Source organism: Micropterus dolomieu, linkage group LG15, assembly GCF_021292245.1.
Source record: "Micropterus dolomieu isolate WLL.071019.BEF.003 ecotype Adirondacks linkage group LG15, ASM2129224v1, whole genome shotgun sequence".
Lineage (NCBI taxonomy): Eukaryota > Metazoa > Chordata > Actinopteri > Centrarchiformes > Centrarchidae > Micropterus > Micropterus dolomieu.
The window spans coordinates 1,864,047-1,883,481 of NC_060164.1; the positions used below are offsets into that span (position 1 = coordinate 1,864,047).

The 19,435-nt window shown below is 43.5% G+C and overlaps 1 protein-coding gene across 2 annotated transcripts in view; it reads right to left on the reverse strand.

Moving 5' to 3' along the window:
* The window catches only part of bcl11aa (BAF chromatin remodeling complex subunit BCL11A a), a 51,444-nt gene extending 33,316 nt beyond the window's left edge, over positions 1-18,128 (reverse strand). The window contains exons 1-2 of one of the 2 annotated variants that reach the window (XM_046071201.1): positions 17,941-18,128; positions 13,491-13,940 (exon numbers count right to left, since the gene is read on the reverse strand). In XM_046071201.1, the coding sequence (XP_045927157.1) occupies positions 13,491-13,940; positions 17,941-17,995 (505 nt within the window). In that variant the 5' untranslated portion in view covers positions 17,996-18,128. Of the gene's footprint in view, positions 1-13,490; positions 13,944-17,940 lie in introns of both variants that reach the window. The other variant, XM_046071200.1, reaches the window with a different exon arrangement.
* Positions 18,129-19,435: the final 1,307 nt, after the last annotated feature.

Genomic DNA, 19,435 nt, shown 5'->3' on the forward strand with positions numbered 1-19,435 from the left:
GCAGTGACCACAAGGTTCAACATGGAGCCTATGCAGTACTGGTACAAATATGCACAAATATGAACTTTATACACAACTATATGTATATTGTTGGGTCCAGATTCACATCTATACTGTACCTCTGATAGCCACTGGGATCTGTTCAGTCGAGCTACACAAAGATGGATTGTCATAAGCAATAGGCCTGAATTCTTCTGTTATTTAAAGAAGTTCAACTATATGGATCTCCCATTACTGAGCATACTGACATGAATGCAAAATCATTACATAAGACCACATTATGCTATTTTTCTAGGTATTTTAATGCCTTTGCAACAATGCTTTCAAGCTTTGCATGTGTGAAAGATCAGCAAAATATATTAAAGACTTTTTTTTCAATGCAAATAAAACCTTCCTGTCTACAATTTTACAATATGCCATGCTGACAAACGAACTTGCTTTTTTTCACCATTTCTTAAACCTGCACATCATTAATAAGCTGTTGTGAGGAACCCTCTGTATTCAAGAAATGTCTGTAAGCTTTGCTGTTTTCTTCTTGAAGGTGTGAGTATTTATGTGTGCAAGCACCTAACTGGTAACTGTAGACTTTATGGCTTATTTCCTGTATGTTTTTGGTCATATTTTAATCATCACGCAACTCTCACACTCCACTCTCACCTTTGATCTGTATTACAAGTGTGTAGGACAGTGTGTATTGTACAACACAATAGAGTTATGGGCAGAAAAAATCATACAACAGTAAAGTAAAGTAAGGTCCAAAGATCCAAATCCTAAATATACTGCGAAAGTACCCTTGAGCATGGCACTAAGCCATCCTAAGTGCCCACTTGTAAACAACGGTGGAACAGGAGCAGAAAATAGTACCTAGAAATAAATGCTTTGGTCAGAATCTCATCAATCAAAAGTCAAAGAACATCATGACAGCTAGAACTACAAAGTAGAAACTCGACTCATTGTACTAACTAGCTGACATGTCAGTGCCCTTAAGCAAGGCATCAAACCCACTGAACCTGCTCGGCAGCCAACAGCAGCAGCAGCAGCTCAGCAGTGTAAATTTACAGAAAGTGTGTAACCCTCCCTCCTTCCTGCTGCACCTCCTGACCCCGGCTGTTGCTGTAAATATAAATGTGCTCCTGCACTGTCAACTCGCACTCAGTTACACAAGCAGCAGCTCCACGAAGGTTAAAAATATGTATATTTTACTTCCTCCTGCTTTCTTTCTGCCTTGTCTATCTGTCTTTCCCTATGTGCGATTTTCTGCCGCTTGAAGTGGGGGGTGCTTGGCAGTTCAGGGGTATTAGTGGAAATGCTGTAATTTTTTCTTTTTCTGTTTGTATTTGAACTTTTTTTGTTGCTTTTCATTTTTCTTTCTTTCTTTAACCCTCCATGGCAGATTCCATGCCCGAAAACCAGTCTGAACTGGTCCTGTAAAAGACAACCGGTCCTGTTGTGTGAGTGTGTGTGAGTGAGAGAGACAGAGAGAGAGACAGAGAGAGAGAGACAGAGAGGGGTGTATGCAGGTAGATAAAAATGAGAATGACTGAACGCTAACAGTGGGTTAATGTGCAGAGCCAAAGCGAGGAAAGATAGTGCGTGTATTCACGCGTGTGTGTGTGTGTGTGTGTGTGTGTGTGTGTGTAGCCCCCACACCCACCCATCCACACGCACAGCCGGCCCAGTGACACCGGTCTCATCAAACATTTGGACGTCAGCCAAGTTCATCTGTTAATGGACAGCCACCACCAGGACCCAGCCTTTCCTGCCTTGCTCTACCCTCACTCTCTATCTCTCTCTCTTTCACATCCCCTATCCCCCCATGGTACTCTACCCCTATGCCCTCTCCTCCTTGCCCTCTCCTCCCCATCTCCCTGTCTCTCTCTTTCTGTCTTTTTTTTTGAGTCATCTCAACCCACCTCTCCCAGCGTTGCAGATTGTACGGCAAAGACAAACAGTGTGTGTGTGTGTGTGTGTGTGTGTGTGTGTGTGAGTGTGTGGCTTGGTCTGTGTGTTGGCAGACACTGAATGCACACACACATTCGTCTTAAGAGAGTACCTTTGAACAGACGCTTTTCACCAAGAAGCAAAAGAGTCAGAAATCAAAAAAAGGCCAAAAGATGGGTTAGATTCTATTTAATTAAGGGAGATAGAAAGTATGTGTGTGTGTGTGTGTGTGAGAGAGAGAGAGAGAGAGGGATCAGCAGTGTTAGCTACAGTCCGGAGCATGTTGAAACACATCTGTCTTGCAACGGAAAACTGCTGTACGGGGGGGGGGGGGATCGACAAAGAAAGAGAAGAGGAGGACAGACAGAAAGCGAGTGAAAAATGAAGGGAAATTTAGAAAGAGCAGGTGAAAGGGGCATTTCTCTTTTGGCCTTTGCTCAAAACACACACACACACACACACACACACACACACACACACACACACACTCAAACAAAAGACTGGCTTTCCTCCTTGCTTATTTGGGCAAGATGTCTTTATTTTTAAATACGTTTTTGTCGTTTTGTGTTCGGGGACAGGTTGAGTGGAACGTGATGAAGTAAGTGTTAAATATTGTTGTTGAGGGCAATTTTGTCATTTTAGCTTCTGTTAAATTATGTTATGATTCCACTAGAGGTGGGGAAAATCTGACAAAATCTTAAGACTCTCGAAGCTTTTTACAATGTTAAAACAAAACACAGTTGATTTTCTTACATCCCATTGATGCGGTGGGAATTAAACCTCGACCTTCAGACAGCCTTAAAAACAAGACAAATCAGTTGCTTTTCATTGAAACATTTTTTTTATTTTTATTTCTTCACCTTATTCTTAAATAGTTTTTAGCTCTAGCAATGGAATATATTATAAATCTACATTATGATTCATGTCAGCATCAAAAAGTGGCGGTTTTAGTTAGTTTACTTTCAAAAACACCTTAAAGATATCAACATTTTACACATTTCTGAGATTTTTTTACTCCTCAGCAACAATATCAGTTACCTTTTTTTTTCCAGATTGACCACACACACATCTGGGATATTAGTGTAGGCTATATTAGTGTACTACGAAACACACTTGCGCACACTCAAAAATGCCTATAAAGTACATTTAAGTAGTTCTTTATCTGTTTGGGGGGAGGATAAATTATCCATTAGATTTCATCATATCTTACCGGGGCAATTACATCAAGAAAATGATAGCGGGCACAGGATCAATTATGCATGCCCTTGGCCAAAGACCAAGCATCGGGCAGAAGGAGAGGGCATGTACACACACAAACGCACACACACACATGAAGAAGAGGAGGATCTCATAGATGTGGCCCATCAGTTCATCTTACTGCCTAAAAAGTTCATACGCTTAATAATTTAGCTGTGCTCTGGATACAGTTTCCCAGCTGAATATTAACAACTTTGAAGTGAGTAACAGCAGCCAGAGGTATATAGGGTGTGTGTGCATGTGTATGATTGTGTGTGTGTGTGTGTGTGTGTGTGTGTGTGTGTGTGTGAGTATTTGCAGGGGGGCTAAAAGAGACCTCAGGAAACAGGCCTTGTGAGTCCCACCGGAGACAACCCCTCCGAACACACACACACACACACACACACAATCCTTCCCCTCGGCTGCGTCCATTACACCGCCGTTTGTAACATTGCTCATTTCTGGGCAATTAAGAATTCCTTTTCATCGCTATGTAGGTTCACATATCTCCCTCACAGCACTTGTACACAAACTAGGGAAGACGCGAGGAAGAAGAGTAGTGTGTGTGTGTGTGTGTGTGCGTGTTAGTTTAGAAGGGGAGAGTGAAAAGATGGGTGAAAAAGCAACAAAGGAAACCAGAGAAGAAAACATAAAGATTTATGCCTGTGCACAAGTTGTGCTTGTTTGTTGTTGCTGCTTTTTCCGTCTTTGTTCTCATTTTCTTAATTGTCCGGCCTCATTATTAGACAAAAATTGATTTATTTTATAGATTTTCTTTCTTTTGTCTTCCTCTAACAAAAAAAACACTTTCTTTTTGAGTACAAAGGAAGCATAAGGTGTGTGTCCGTAAGGTGTGTGTTGACGCACAGGTGCCTATTTTCTTGTGTGTACGCACAACCGCCTGACACAAAGAGAGAGAGACAGAGAGAGAGAGACGCAACGAGAGGACAAAGACGAGGACAGAACAATGGAATTCGTTTCCTTTCTTTCTTTTTTGACGAGTTTCCATCCATGTATACGGAGAAACTCACTTAGGAAGACAAATCACTGTCTCCAAAATGGCAGCCTTAGATAGAGTCTGGGAGGGACGAGTAGAGAGAGAAAAGAGAGGTATCTGACATCTGTTTGTTCAAGGAGAAACAGAAAGGGGGGGTGACACTAAAAATGAATAGGCTGACAGAGAGAGAGAGAGAGAGACGGGCATTGAGAAATCATTTTACCATGTCAAGACCGACAAGTACAGGAGAGAGCCAGATGGTTTGCATTGGGTATACTTGGTGTGTGTGTGGGGGTGTGTGTGTGTGTGTTTGTGTATGTGTTTGTGAGAGACAGGCAGTGTAATGAGGGAACAGACGAGACATCATGTAAATTAAATATGTCCAATCTCTGGCTCGGCTCTCAATCTTCACACAATTAAAAAAAATGAAACTTTCATTTATATTAGCCTAAAAAACACACCCAGCTCACACACACACACACACACACACACACACACCTACACACGCACACATCTCTCATCCAAGGCACAAACAAGGATATACACACACAGGCATGAAAACACACGCACACAAACACCCCCTGACATGCCAGCTCTGACAAGCGTAGCTGATGTGCGCTGCGAATACGCATGGTAATAGGCCAATCAAAAATGCAAAACAATTGGCAATTACTGTGAGGACCTAATGGCCATTAGAATTTACAACTAGGTAATGAACTAAAGTCTGCCCACTGCATGCATATTCATAAAGCTATTTGAGCTTTGAAGATTAAAGTAGCGCTTAAAATTCAAATAAGCCTCCGCAAATTATCGGGAAGAGTCAGTGCTGCTGCTGCTGGTGGCAATGGGGGAGTTCCTTATACATGTTGTGTGTGTTTGTGTTTGTGTGTGTCTGCGTGTGTTTATGTGTATGCTTTTTTAAGCATTTTTTCATCAGTGTATACCTCGACGTCTGAGGACTGACTGAACAAGTGTAATTGTGGGGTTTGGGGTTTAACATGACAAAAGCTTTATGTTTTAGGACATCATAAGATATAGTTGTTTTTTTTTATCTCACACCTTTTTTGAGCCGAGAGATCTGTATTACAGAAACGTTTCCTCCGGCAATGTGTCCATGCCAGACTGGAAACACCGCTGTCCATGATGGCACAAGAAAACAGTTAAGGTGATAATAATGAAAATGTGATGGTATCTGAAGGTCAGATCAAATGAAACGATGTCTACTAATTGTCACCAGCTGCACGTATCCAGCGGTTATGTAAAAAAGTGGTATAATTCCCTTATTTTATTTTAATACATTTAATAAGGTAAAATTACAATTCACTAGGAAATAGCAACAACAACAAAAAGCACAATCTGTTGCAGCAGAAATGTGGTCTTTCTGCTTTCCTGTCATGTCAACTGTACTGGTGCACTCGTGTTTGCATACTTGTGTGTGAATTAACCTGTAGGTGTCTTATTATATTATTTTATTTAATAGTATTATTTCTTGCCCTTCATAGTGAGTGGTGAGGTAAGTCGGAAGGTTTGAGGAGCGGGGGGGGGGGGGGGGGGGGGGGGGGGGGGGGGGGGGGGGTTTATGGCTGACAGGGGAAGAGAAATTATTAAAATACTCCTGACATTACGAATAAGTGGCCGCAGTGCAATCTACTTAATCACTCCTTTTTACATTCAGTGCAGGAACACCGACGCCTACTGAGACCCCAAACTCTGATTTAACAGTTTGACAGACTTGAGGAACAAGAGTTCTTTAACCCGTTCAGTCGAGCCTGTGGGACTATTGTTTTATTAACCTAAGATGAGGAAGAAGGCTGCATCTACCAGTTATTATTGATTCAGCTGTTAATTTATTGATTAATCAAGTAATAGTTTTGTCTATAACATGTCTGAAAGTTGTGATGCACATCACAAGGTGACATCTTCACATCATTTTCTCTGAGTGATTATCATTATCGGTTAATCGACTACTTGATTGACTGACTGTTTTATTGTCTAAATTCTTCATAAATTCACCAGACTTGGAGACACATGTTTCTTCCTGAAAAGTAACTTAGTATTTTTATTTTTTTTACAAAGTCCATTACATCATCACTGTAAATGACTGAGTTTGCACGTTTGTCTTGCGCATTTGCTGTGAGTTGCCTGAGAGCCTCAGAATTACATATGTCAACCTGCTTTGAGGATCACTCTTTTTTTGGCACCGAACCCGCGTTTGATTTGAAAGATGTAAAGTGGAAAAGGTGGTGGGAGTGAGAGAAAGAAACAAACTGACACTCACAATGCCAAAATAAAAGATTAGACCCACTCATATGGAGCTGGGCATAAACTATGTACGCTCCACTTATCAACACACACAGTTACAGGGTGGCAGCATGTGTGTGTGTGTGTGTGTGTGCTGCTATCCTGCAGTTGTAGTACTAGTTCAGCCAAATGGGGAACATGAAACCAGAGCATGGAGCCAGGCAGTTCCACACACATGCACACACATACTGGCCACACACACACACACTGCCAGCTCAGCCCTGGCACACTTTACCAGGGGATGTCCTGCATCCACAATGCCAGCTCACACAAGCTCTTTCATGTTTACTCGTGCCACACTAAAAAACGAGCACACACATACATGTATGCATGCTGTATAATAACAGGTACATACAAAGAGAAGCACTGACGAATGAACACATTTCTGGCCAGTGAGATCTGAATATACTGTATGTGTGTGATGCATGTGGGGTGTGTGTGTGTGTAGAGCCAGTCTGTAATCCAGTGGCCTATATAAATAAGCTTTGTAGTGTATAAACAGTTTTATGAACAGGCCTTCAACTGCTTTCAACATAATAAGAGAGCTGAGTTACATGTGCACCCCCTGAGCAGACCGAGCAGTGTGTCTTTTTGTGAGTGTGTCTATGAGCGCACAGGAATAAACACACACACACACACACAACGAGCAGCAAGAGAGCCAAAAACAGCAGCTTTCCCTCTCACCACGACGGAGTAGATGTAGCGTGGATGTCAAATCACTCGCATAAACACAACGAGCCAGATCAATAAACAATCCTCCATCACAGTGCGTACAGTAGTCCGCTTGACGTCACACACGTCACTGACACACCGCCACCGCTGCAAATACTGCAGACTGGGAAATAACGCTGGCCTTTGTACTGTCTCATTGTTCTCCGACATTGTCATTGTTTCAGAATAGTTTGCCGACCACGATCATCTGCGAGATCTTTTGTTTTCTGCAGATCTGTCTCCGGCCTTGGTCACCACCGCTGCAGTGCGTGTCTGCACTGAACTTCCCGGGGATCAGCTGTCAATCAAAGCGCGTGGGCGGCGTGACGCCTTTCTCTTGGACTTTTTTTACCCTTTGATGTCGACGTTGTTGTCTGTTCAGCCACTGCGGTGGTTGTTGCTGTTCATGCCCTGCTCCTCTACTATTTATTCCGAGCCCACCACACACATGAAAGGCATCGCTTCCTGAGAAAGCAGACGATGTGTGTGAGGAAGCTACTGGTTTAAAAGTCTTTCACTGTTAAATAATGTGTTTTTGCTACAATGATGAATCTAGTTTGCTGTAAAAACTACCAATCAAAACAACTTGCCGTAATAATGTTTTTGCCTGTACAGAACCCATCTTCCAACCACTAACATAATAATGTGAGAGTTATAGACCACCACAGGGAAACTCTCTTGTCTCTACTCTTCTCTAGTCCACAGAGAGGTCAAAGGTCACATTCAGAAAGCAGCCCTGGACCTAAGAGTCCATTGTCTAGCTCAATGGCACTTTGGCAAGTTCCGTGTAAAGTCAACTGAAGGGAAACTACACAGATTCTATTACTACTTAACTAATAGTATAATGTCTTCTGTGCCTTTGTCAAGTTTGGGAAAATAAACCCTGATGATGTCATTGTGATGACATCAGGGTTATTTCAGCGTGGGCCAGGAGACCACAAATTTATAACAAAAAGCCTGCTATACAAACTGGACCTATAGAGTTTGAAACCTGTAGGTGTTAACAGGGCAGGGAAGGTTGTAAAAATTTTGTATTAGTTGCATTATGGCAAAAGGTAGGATCTAGCATTTTGAAGCTTGACCCGTACTCTGGACTAAATGTCAGGATTTTTCAGCTTCTGCTGCTTTGATTTTGACCATTCTTTTTTTAATCTGTCTCTCGAGATTCCCCAAACTTTAAAGAAGCGCAATATTAAATTGCTAGAGTACACCTTTAAATACAGAGCCAGGACTAAAGGAAACAAGATTTCGTTCAGCAATTCAATGCTGCTGCCCCACTACTGTCTTATGTAACAAAATATGGGTGTGTGTCTGAGTCTGTGTGTATGCTGTCAACATTACCAAACAGGATAAAGGATAAATCAACAGGCTCGCTGGTCTGGACTTTCCCAGCACAGGCTGGAGAAAAGCAACTTTAAATTCACGTGAAGTGCTTTACATTCTATTTTGAGCGACACAAAGCTCTTCTTTTTCCAGTCCTTGTTGTATTACTACTTCCGAAATTTGCCAGCAGTGAATTCCAAGTTTTTTGCTTCCGTCTGGATAGCAGACACACTCGGCAAACACACACCCACACATTTACAGCAATAATCAACAGTTTAGTCAATAGACAGTTTATGGAGGGTTTTTTTTGTGAGTGCTGAATATAAAACACAATCCAGTCTGTTGGCAGATTATTAGCTTTTCCAGTCATTCCCGGGGCCTGCTGTATGTGTTATCCTGCTGCTGAAGACTCCTGCACACACGAACATGTTTACATTCAGTACGCTCATTCAAAATGCACGCACAGTCAGATTCTCACTGCACCGGGAGAGAAACGCTAGAGTTCAAACGCTGCACTTGAGTCCACTAAATAAAATCTTACGTTGAGAAGAGCAGAGAGAGTGACGATAGATTAGCAACGGCAGCCACTGTGTGAAATCTTTGTAGGCTTGCCAGGATGTGCTACAGCATGAGATACACACGCCGAACATACTGTAATTGATTCAGCATCAATTGGCTGTCCCAGATTTGCATTGACTGCTAATGTTGCAGGGAGACAGACAGACGCATGAGCCAAAAGAGAAAATGAAAACGAGAGAATAGACATGAGATGGAGAGATCTGACACAGAGCCAGACAATAAATGGGTGTTAAAAATTCACTAATGTGTATTGAGGTGGGTAGCATTAGGCAGTGATGATAAGCTAATTGCTAATCACTACATCATAGACTAACAATACTCATGTTATGAGGCTTCAAGCCAGGATGACTCTTCAGAGGGCTGACCATAATGAAGGATTGAAAACTGGATCATTTTTGGCAAAAAAATATCAGTATGTCTGATTAATTAGTCTGGAGAAATATTTGGATTTATCATCACTTACGAGTATTGATAATATCTCTGTTAATGAGCTAATATTGCTAGGCTAATACAGTTTAGCAGCCAATATTGCTCAATAAAATCAGTGGTCAATAATAATTCTTTGTACTGGCCGCATATCAATTTCAGCTCATTAACACACATATTATGACTGATTGTCCATAGAGGAAAGGATTAAAATTCTTGATGCTAATTATGAGAAATCAACTGGACAGCAGAAATTGTATTTACTGTAGAAATAATCCACAAAGAATTCATTCTAAATTTCAATTTTCAAGCCAAGAATTTTTTTTTTTCAATCATCACCACTTTCAGTTAAAAGAAAGAAAAAAAGAGAGACAGACATAGCCATTCACACACGCCAGTGTACACACACACACACACACACACACACACACATGCAAACCCCTCTCTTTTGAGACATTAGCGATGCTGTTTCTGAATGAGGGGCGCCTCAGGGATTATAATCAGAATTTTCATCTCAGTCAGGGATTAATAGAATAAATGGGCAAGAGAGAGAGAGCACATGTGTGTGTGAGTCTGTGTGTGGTGTGGGTGGGCGGGTATGCTGTCTTTTTGCATCACTGATCGGCATTTTGCCTGTACAGAGCTCTCTCGCTCACACACACACACACACACACACACACACACACACAGGTAATGTCTCGGCTCTCCTCGGTCGGAGCTGTTTGATATGTAAATAGCAGCGTTCCGGCGCAAGTCCGACGCTTTGTGTTCCTCTGAGCCTCGCAGCAGCCAGAGGAGCTCTGTATCACTCTGACCATAGACACAGACACACATTTTACAATAAGCAGCCATCACATTATACAAGCAGATGCATGCATAAAAACAAGCTACATATGCAGAGGTAAAGGAAAGGGGTTTCCTGCAACAATAAATAAAATATTGTTCTCATTACAGCAGTACATCCCCCCAAAAGACAAAAAGATAAATTGAAAATTATGTTGATCATATTTTTGTTCTGATTAAAATACTTGTAGGATGAGTAATATGGACACTAAAACATAAACTCACTGGAAATAGTGTTAAATTTCAAATATTGAGGTCAACCACCGGTATTAAACTGGCATATCTTAAGAGATATGAAATTATGCCTTTTCTGAATATATAATTAATGTCTTGTTATTCTTGCCATTTTGATGCCTTACTGGCTGAGTAGAGGCCTCATACACTGTAAGGAAAACCTACGAGACACTGCGATACACCAAGCCGGCATTTACAAAATAAGAAACACACACGCATTCTTCCCTTGACTCCTTTTTTTGTCATTAGGAATGCTTTTGGACGGCTATAATCACGGGTGAAATTCCAGCAGAGATTTTTTTTCTTCTGCCTTTCACATATTTACTTCACCGTGACAGTTTGGGGTCAATTAGGATGAAAGCTGGGGTTGGAGAGGAAAATACTGGCTTTCATTAACGGCTATCAGAATGGATGTGTTGCGTAAATTCAGCATGTGAGGTTGATGTTTGTGCTGGTGTGTGTCCAGTAGCTGAGAGAAGGTTTTTAAAACAAAAAAAGCATCGATTAAGGAGGATAGGTGTTAATTAAATGGTGAATTCCTTGTGCAGATGGAGATTTTAAACGATGAGTTTTTCTTCTCTGTTTAAAATTCCAAACAGCAAACATTTAATAATGCTCAGCCTGTCTGTTGTTCAGCTTGACGTCAACATCAGACAAGATATATAATACTGCTGTCCTGTTTTCTTCTCCTGTCTGAGTGTACAGCTGTTCCTACCAAGACGTTCCCACACACAACGCTATTGAAGCAACCAGACGCCTGTATTATGATGTAAATCGCTCTAATAACCCAGTTTAGCTGGTGAGTGTCTGTGAGAGAGTGTGTGTGTGTGTGTGTGTGTGTGTGTGTTAGAGTGTAGGGGAGTGGGTGTTGAAATGTATAGTCACTGCAGAGACGCAAGCAGCTTTGGCAAAAAAAAAGAAAAAGATCTTTCCAGCTGACATAGAGTAGATAGATTTATCTTTAGCCTGCGAAGACCAAAGGTCAAAGGTCAAATGCATCTTTGACAACTATTTTCCTCATCTCCATTTCTAACTGTAGAAATTATGAGAACTGAGGTGAATTGCGAGAAACGACAAGCATCTTATTGGGCTTATATCCTCAAACACACACTAACTCCAAAATCGAAAAACAAACTGCCACATTTAGGATTCCTGAGCTGCATTCAACGAACAAAGTGATAAAGTGTGTATTTTGCTAGTGTGTTTCCGCCGGTGTATTTCATCTTCACCCCCTTTCTCTCTCCCTCCCTCTCTATCTCGCTCTCTTTCTCTCTGTAACGGCTAATTTAGTACAGGCAGCCCGCCACTAAAAACTACTGCTAATTAAAATGCACGAAGAAGAAAAAAATGGCGCCGCAACAAATAATTAGTGGTGTTCAGACGCTTTAAATAAATGACTTTCCCTCTAAGAGCAAAACTAAAACTGGCTTTTCCTGCTCTCTGCTCGCCTCTCATTTGATTCTTTCACTGGAAAAAGGAGACGGACGAGAAGGGAATATGGGAGATCTAACTGGAATAAAATCATGCATTTTACCTATGAAGTTTGGTAGGTAAACTAAGCCTCCATAAATAAAAAAAGATCGAGAGCTGGGCTGCATTTAGTCGGGAAAGATGTGGCAGTGGAAGAGGAGAAACCACACTGAGAGCAGGACACATCTGCCAGGGCCACATGAGAGAGGTACACACACACACACAAATACACACACACACGTTATGCAAGAACACACATTCTAGGCACCCAATCCCAGAAAGAGGCTGCAGTTACTCCCCAGACTGGAAGTCACACACAAACACACAGTTTTCCCAACATTCAGTTCAGTTACTGATCCTCTATTAGCATACACACAAACACACACTCACCCCGAGGACTCGCAAGTGCACTAATACACTGACCAATGGTACCACACAGTCAAGGTCACCGATGTCTCTTTGCCACTGGCCTGTGGGATTTGGTCACCATGGCCAAAGTGGGAAAGCGCACAAACACATACATTCACTGACAAACACACTTTCTGCAATGAATTCAGTGGATCAGTGGAAGGACAATTGGTCAGACTTGGGTTAATGATTAGATCCGTTACATTGTCTTACACACTCTCTCGCACACACAAAAACATACACACTGCCCTTTACACTACTCAGGAAAGACAGAAGACTATTCACACACACACACACCCACACAAACACATAGTGAGAGAAAGAAAGCCATCCTAAATCAAACCAGTGTGTGTGCTTTGTGTCAGCTGTAAAAAAATAAATAAATAAATAAATAACAGAACAGAGGCTTATTCTCTCGGGTTTCCTCCCCACTTGTGACATCCCTCTGTTGCTGTTTGTCTCACAAAACCCCCACCCCACCCCCCAAGCCAGTCTGGGCCAATCAGATTTCTTGCCCTAACATGGATTGGCATGTGTGTGTTTCCCCTAAAAACACTTTTGCTGAGACTGTTACAGCCCCCACAAGGTTTGGAAGGAGATCATTTGCAACATGTAGGCTAGACTCTAGTCCACGCCGGATCGTCGCACCACAACACGCGCACATTGTGTCGACGATATAAAAAACAAGACCTGACGTTGCAGAAACACACACAAAAATGTACACCCATCCAGCTCAACACACACCCACAATGACAATGTGCCAATTAGAAAAGTAGAATCTGAACACTGCAAGCTGCTTCCAAACTGGACGAGTTCATTTAATTATTGTCTATTTTTAATATTCTGTCAGATTTTACCTCCTAATTCGCACAAAAGCTGATACGCAGGCTTAATCACATCCTCTACAGAGATGATCTGGCAGCCACTGCCTCAATGAAGCTGCCGTTTCTCTCTTACTGAGTGCCACTGCAACTGTGATCCAATCCAGACAAATGCGATGTACGCTTGTTGGTCTGTTTACCTGGGAGGGGCTCCTGTTTGGGACAAATCCTCCGGGGCGATGAGAACCGGTCCTCGTCGTCTTCTGCCAGCGTGGCCTGGACGCCCACTTCCACGGGCCTCCGGCTGCGCAGAGAGCCCAGTGCAGGCGACGGGGTGAGGGCCAGGCCAGGGGAGGGCGAGGGAGGCTTGTCCAGCCCCCGGCCCATGGCTAGGCAGGGCGGCCCGTGGCATCGCTTTCTCTTGTGCTCAATGAAGAGCAGGATGTCCGCTAGTGGGAAAGTGGCCTGGCACTGGCCGCAGGTCAGCAGGTCCTGCTCCAGAGAGGGGTGAGCATCATGACCCAGCCGGGCTAGCCGGCCCACGGTCGAGCCCGGGTGATGCCCGTTGAGACTGCCGCTCTCCTCTGAGTGCTCTGAGCAGCGTTCCGACAGCTCCTCCGACGAGACGATGGCCGTGGAGAGGGGCTCGGCTGCTGGCGAGGCAGAGGGGGGGAACAAGCACAGAGGATGAGGGAGAAGAAGAGGGGGGTGGGAGGAAAGAGGGAGAGTGAGCAAAAAAGAAAATTAGAAGGTACTCCAAGCGAAAAAGCAACAACCACATGTTCATATCTTTCTTTTTTTCTCTTGTAATTTAAACCTATTGATGCAACTATTTGTGGGAATAGATGACAAGATAAGAGTCCTCACAAAACCTTTCTCATTGTGTCACATGGAGGATCAGAGTTAAAGAGTCAAAGCTAAACAAAAGCCTGACATGTGGTACACACAATAAGGGGGTGAGAAAATGTGCCTTGTAATGATAGAACTGCATGTAATGCAGGAAAAATGATTACAACGCACGTTGATCTGGGTCACACATCATAAGAGTAAATGGTGGGAAAGAATCTCCTGAATAGATACAAAGCTCAAATCAGATTCCTCAAAGATAACAATTTCATTGCCAATGACAGGGGAAGCTTAGAAAATGATGGTTAAATACAGCATTCACCCAAAAACTAAATATGTGGATGAGTTTGACTTGCCTAACCTTGTTTGTACAGATTTTGATCCTGTAATCAGCCGAAGGGAAAACTGTCACAGACATGTCCAACACATGTGCCGGGGAATGGAAAGGGACGGCAGGCGGCACAGAGAGTGTGTGTCTGGGAGCAGAAAAACTCTTCCCTTAGCCTCGATTACATGTGCCTGACTTATAGTTCTTAGATACCGGCTGCTTGTACAGCGGGAAATCACCCCAAAATGAGCCGTTCAACCCGATTCCTCACCCCTCCGAGGCCGGATTAACTCCTGACTACTTTTTTAAGAAGCCTTTTGTCAAGCTCAGACCGTCCTGCAGAGAGGGAGAGGAGTGTGAACAGAGAGGCCCCCTGAATTAGAGAAGCGAAAAGGGAGAACATAATTCACTGTCCCTCTTTTAAAGAAAATCTTCCAGTCCAAGGTGAAGAGTCTGACTCTGTGCTAGCCGCCTAATGCATGTTGACCTTCTTTACTCAGCCGCCAATTTCACATTTTAATGAACTTAAAACCACTGAGAATCAAAAAATAGATTTTAATTTTCACTGTCTGGGTGATTGGTACAGATTTTGTCTGATAAAAGGGATAGGGTTCTTGTGCATGCATGTGTAAGAGTGTGTGTAGGAATGCACAAGTGTGTGTGTGTTTGTGTGAGGGAGAGAAAGAGAGGGAGCGAGAGAAAGATAGAGACAGGGTCTGAATGTGGACTACATCCCCTCAAGGAAATATCTTTTGAACGTTGCAATCCTGTGCGACATCTGTGCACAAACTGGGACATGGAGATAACATGATAAATTCCCAGCTTGCACCAACTCCACCAACACTACCGTCCTCTACCCCATCAACACCCAGTCCTCCTCCTCTCCCTCCTCCCCACCCTTCTCGTCTTTGATTTAACTTCAGGTCAACACAATGCCATGCATGTTACACAACAGCTCCCAGAATGGGGGGGGGGGGGGGGGGGGGGGGGGTGCATTACATTCACTGGATAAAACAACAAAATAAATAAATCAAATGAAGCTGCATAAGCTCCTCACCTATTAAGTTGAACTCAAGAGTGGATATCCGAGGTTTGAAAAAACATTTTGTTGGATTTAATGGAGCATGAAGAGGGAGGGTAAGAGACCTAAATACGATATTCTTGTAAAAACAACCTAGCAAGCGTCCATGAGTTCAATTTATATTTAAGAACAAAATAGAAACATGCATAAATCACATATTTCTATATATTTTTAGGGCAGTGCAGCTGGGTGAAATAAACGGCATAGGTAGCAGAGAGGAGCATAATGTGTATTAATATATCCAACCATGTATAACAATTTAATCACATTTCCTAAAGGAGAAAAAAAAAGGAAGGTGTAAATGCACTCTCAACTAGAAATCCTTTTACTAAGCTGCAGTTTAAAAGTTCCACCTGTCTGATAAACAGTTACAACTAGAAAACCTAACTGTGGGAAGACTGGCTCTCTGCCCCAAATAAACAAATTGAAGTTTATATTCATTGGGGCAAAATATAGAAATTACTGTTAATGTCATTTCAGTTGGAGGATTAAATGTAAAGATGTAACACTAAAAAAAACGAGTTACATTTTACTGCTTAAATTCAGCCTGAGCATGCCATTACAAATCAAACACTTGAAATGTAGTATTTGCTAACTAATCCAATAAAATTGTAGAATTGTAAGAAATATCTCAAAATGAAGACGCAGGTGCTCAAAACAAGAAATAATCAGCGATGGGTGTTAGATAATGTGCTACATTAGTAACAAATGTGAATCTGTATGCAAAATGATGTATGTGGTGTAAGGTTTGAGGGGGGTAAAAGGAAAGGTCTACAGGTCTATTACAGGGTAGCTGTATATGGTGATTGCAGCCTGGATGTGTGTGAAAATGTAACGCACAAAAAAAGGAGATTCAAGGAAAGAAGGTGGGTTTGAGGTGATGAAGAGGAGTTGTAGATTTTGAGCACTTGGGGTCCTCCCTCCCCCTCTCCCTCTCCCTCCCCCATGTCTTGTATACGCTCCCTTTATTCTAAAGAGATAGCCAAATAGTAGCCCGTGTAGATAGGGGTGGCAGTGAAACTGATCAGGTTCAAGTTCAGCGCTGGATTTTCTGATCGCGCTCTGCCTCCTAGCGACGACACATGGCCATGGTGACTGCGCTGTCACCCAGCCACACACACACACACACACACACACACACACACATACACTTTTTCTCTGTTCAAACCAAACACAGGCGACAGCCAGTCAACATACCGAAACACAATCAAGCACAGATGCGTAAAGATGCCCAAATATCTTCCTGTTTTATGTTTGCGGGCCACTTCGAGAGCCGCTGTATGGCTGCGAGGTGGCGTACAGTGCGGCACATGGCGCGGTGACAAGCGCCACTTTGCCAATCGCTCCGCAGTTTCCAAAACACACGTACCTGCTCTCCCGTCACATATCAGACACCCGCGTCAAATAAACTAGATAAAAATAAAGCTGGCGATAATTAAGCGCCGTGCGTAAAGACTTATTCTGCCGACCGACTCAAACATTGTTGGAATCCAGTCGCTTTCCTCATAAGCAGCAGCTACAACACACCACTGAGCTGGTTTATGCCTTACCTTAGCTGTACACGGAGCTTTAGAATCTTAAGTTGGATTTGTGTTTGGTCCAAATTTGAATTTATAAGAAAAACAACAAAAACGACAGGACTAGATATACTGATGTCCTGTTGCTGTGTTTCTTGTCTCAAACTCTGGGCTCCAGTGGCTCTGCTGTCTTTTTTTATGAAGAAAGCTTCTTATCTAAACTAAACATCACCTTTACATAGAAGGCATTAAAATGTTTAAAGGTGTGAAGAAATACATCGATTTGTGTTGTCTCTACCGCCGAGCTGCTCATCGAGGGAGACAGTTGTAAACAGTCGGGCACGAGAATTTTCCCCCCTCGATCCAAAAATCCACCTCCAAGTTTTTTTTGTCTGAAAATAATCCAAAAATAGAACGAGAGAGAGGAGATGAAAAGCCTGCCTGCAGAGCTATCAGACAGCGATATTCCGGGGGGTGCTTTCTCCACGAAGCTCCGCGGAGAGGACGCGCTCTGCTACGGGAGCCCTGCGCGCTTCCACTGACCGGAGCGACCGTGGGGGCACCGGAGCCACGGCGAGTGCATTTAACAGCCGATGAATGTACATTCTCACCATGTAATAGAGAAGCACTAACGGGTGTATACCGACACACAAAACTTTTTCTCTCTTTCGGGCATTAGGGATCTCCGAGCTGCTTTTACGCACGGAGCTGTCGCACTTTCTCTCCATGTTGTTAAGTCCAGTTGACCGCGGGTCCGAGCGGTGCGTCCGGTGTCCACAAGCTCCTGTTTTGCTGCCCTTTACCCCTCTCCCTTTCCTGAATGGATTGAAAGGGAGCCAGAAGTTAATTTTTTTCTTTCTTTTTTCATCTCTACTTACGCGAAAAATCCCGTTTGCTTAAGTGCTGGGGTTTGCCTTGCTTGCGGCGAGACATGGTGGCTGGCGGCTGCGGCGTTCAGTGCGGATCACATCGGGGAGAGCCGGGGTTAGAGAGGAGACTCCGGTGGGGCAAAAAATATCTTCATCCAACGCCTTTGACATCCACAAGAAAAAAATAAAATAAATTAGAAATAATACAAAGATGGCGCGGAGGCGAAGATGGATCGCGGGATCGCCGTCATGGCTTTTTTGAGAAAGGAGAGCAGAGAAAAAAGAGAGAGAGTGAGAGAGAGGTAGATGGAGAGAGAGAAGGGGAGAGAGATGGAAAAAATGGCAAAAGCCCCCCCCCCCCCCCCCCCCCCCCCCCCCCCCCCCCCCCCCGAGCTGTGCAAGTTCAAGTGCACGGACGTGACGTTCCCGGCGAACTTGAACGTCAGGCGATGGACGGACACCCGACATACAAAAACATGGGCAGGGCCGAAGCACCCGAGTGGGAGTGGGAGTGGGAGGAGGGACGGACGGGACGCGCAATAACAACACCAATGGACGGTCATTAGAGGGAGAGGGGGAGGGAGGGGGTGTGGGGGCTGGACATGAGAAATAGACCCAGTGGAAGCCAATGGACACAGAGATCAGGGGGGCCGGACTAGAGGCACTTGGAGGGAGGGAGGAGTGTTTGTGTGTGTGTGTGTGAGAGAGAGAGAGAGAGAGAGAGAGAGAGAGAGAGAGAGTGTGTGTGTGTGCGCGCGTGAGTGAGAGAGAGAGAGCCAGAGATGTCTAATGAAAGCAATATGCAGAGAGAGAGAGAGAGAGAGAGGTGGACGCAAAACAGGGCAAGGGAAGCCGTGGACAGGAGCTCACTGGAGGGGGGCGGATATAATACTGCTGCATATAGTACAGACCGGAGGAGTGTGTGTGAACAAAGTCTGTCGCATGTCGTGGCCAATGTTTCAGTCTGAGAAATGCGCGCAATGCCGGCCACAGGCTCACTTGGACGCGCCTGTGCCTATATGTATGTGCCCCTAAAGCGCGTGCACATGAAGGCAGATGGAGAGAAAGAGATGCACGTGTTAAAATGACAAGGAGCCCAGCAAACTCTCCGGTTGCAGCGAACCGGACGAACAGGTTGAACAATCAACAGAAATACAGACACAGGCTATAACCTGGGTGGCTTCACATATGCTTTACATACACACAGTGGTCTGCACTGCTCCGCTTACAGATGATAATAATTTCCCGGCCCTTTAAAACAAAGAGATAATCTTATTATTGTGTGTAACTCCTGGAATTGTAATATTGCACGTTTATCTAAAAACTGTTTACTACAAAAGTATTTATACATCTCCATTATAATTTATTAGGTCTGATCATCAGTTAGACTATACACCACGATAGTGTATAATTATTTAGATTTATGATAACTCATAACAAAAAGGGCTGTGTGTTCTTAAGATTTCATCTTGGTAGAAAAACATTTGCCTCATACTCCCTTGAA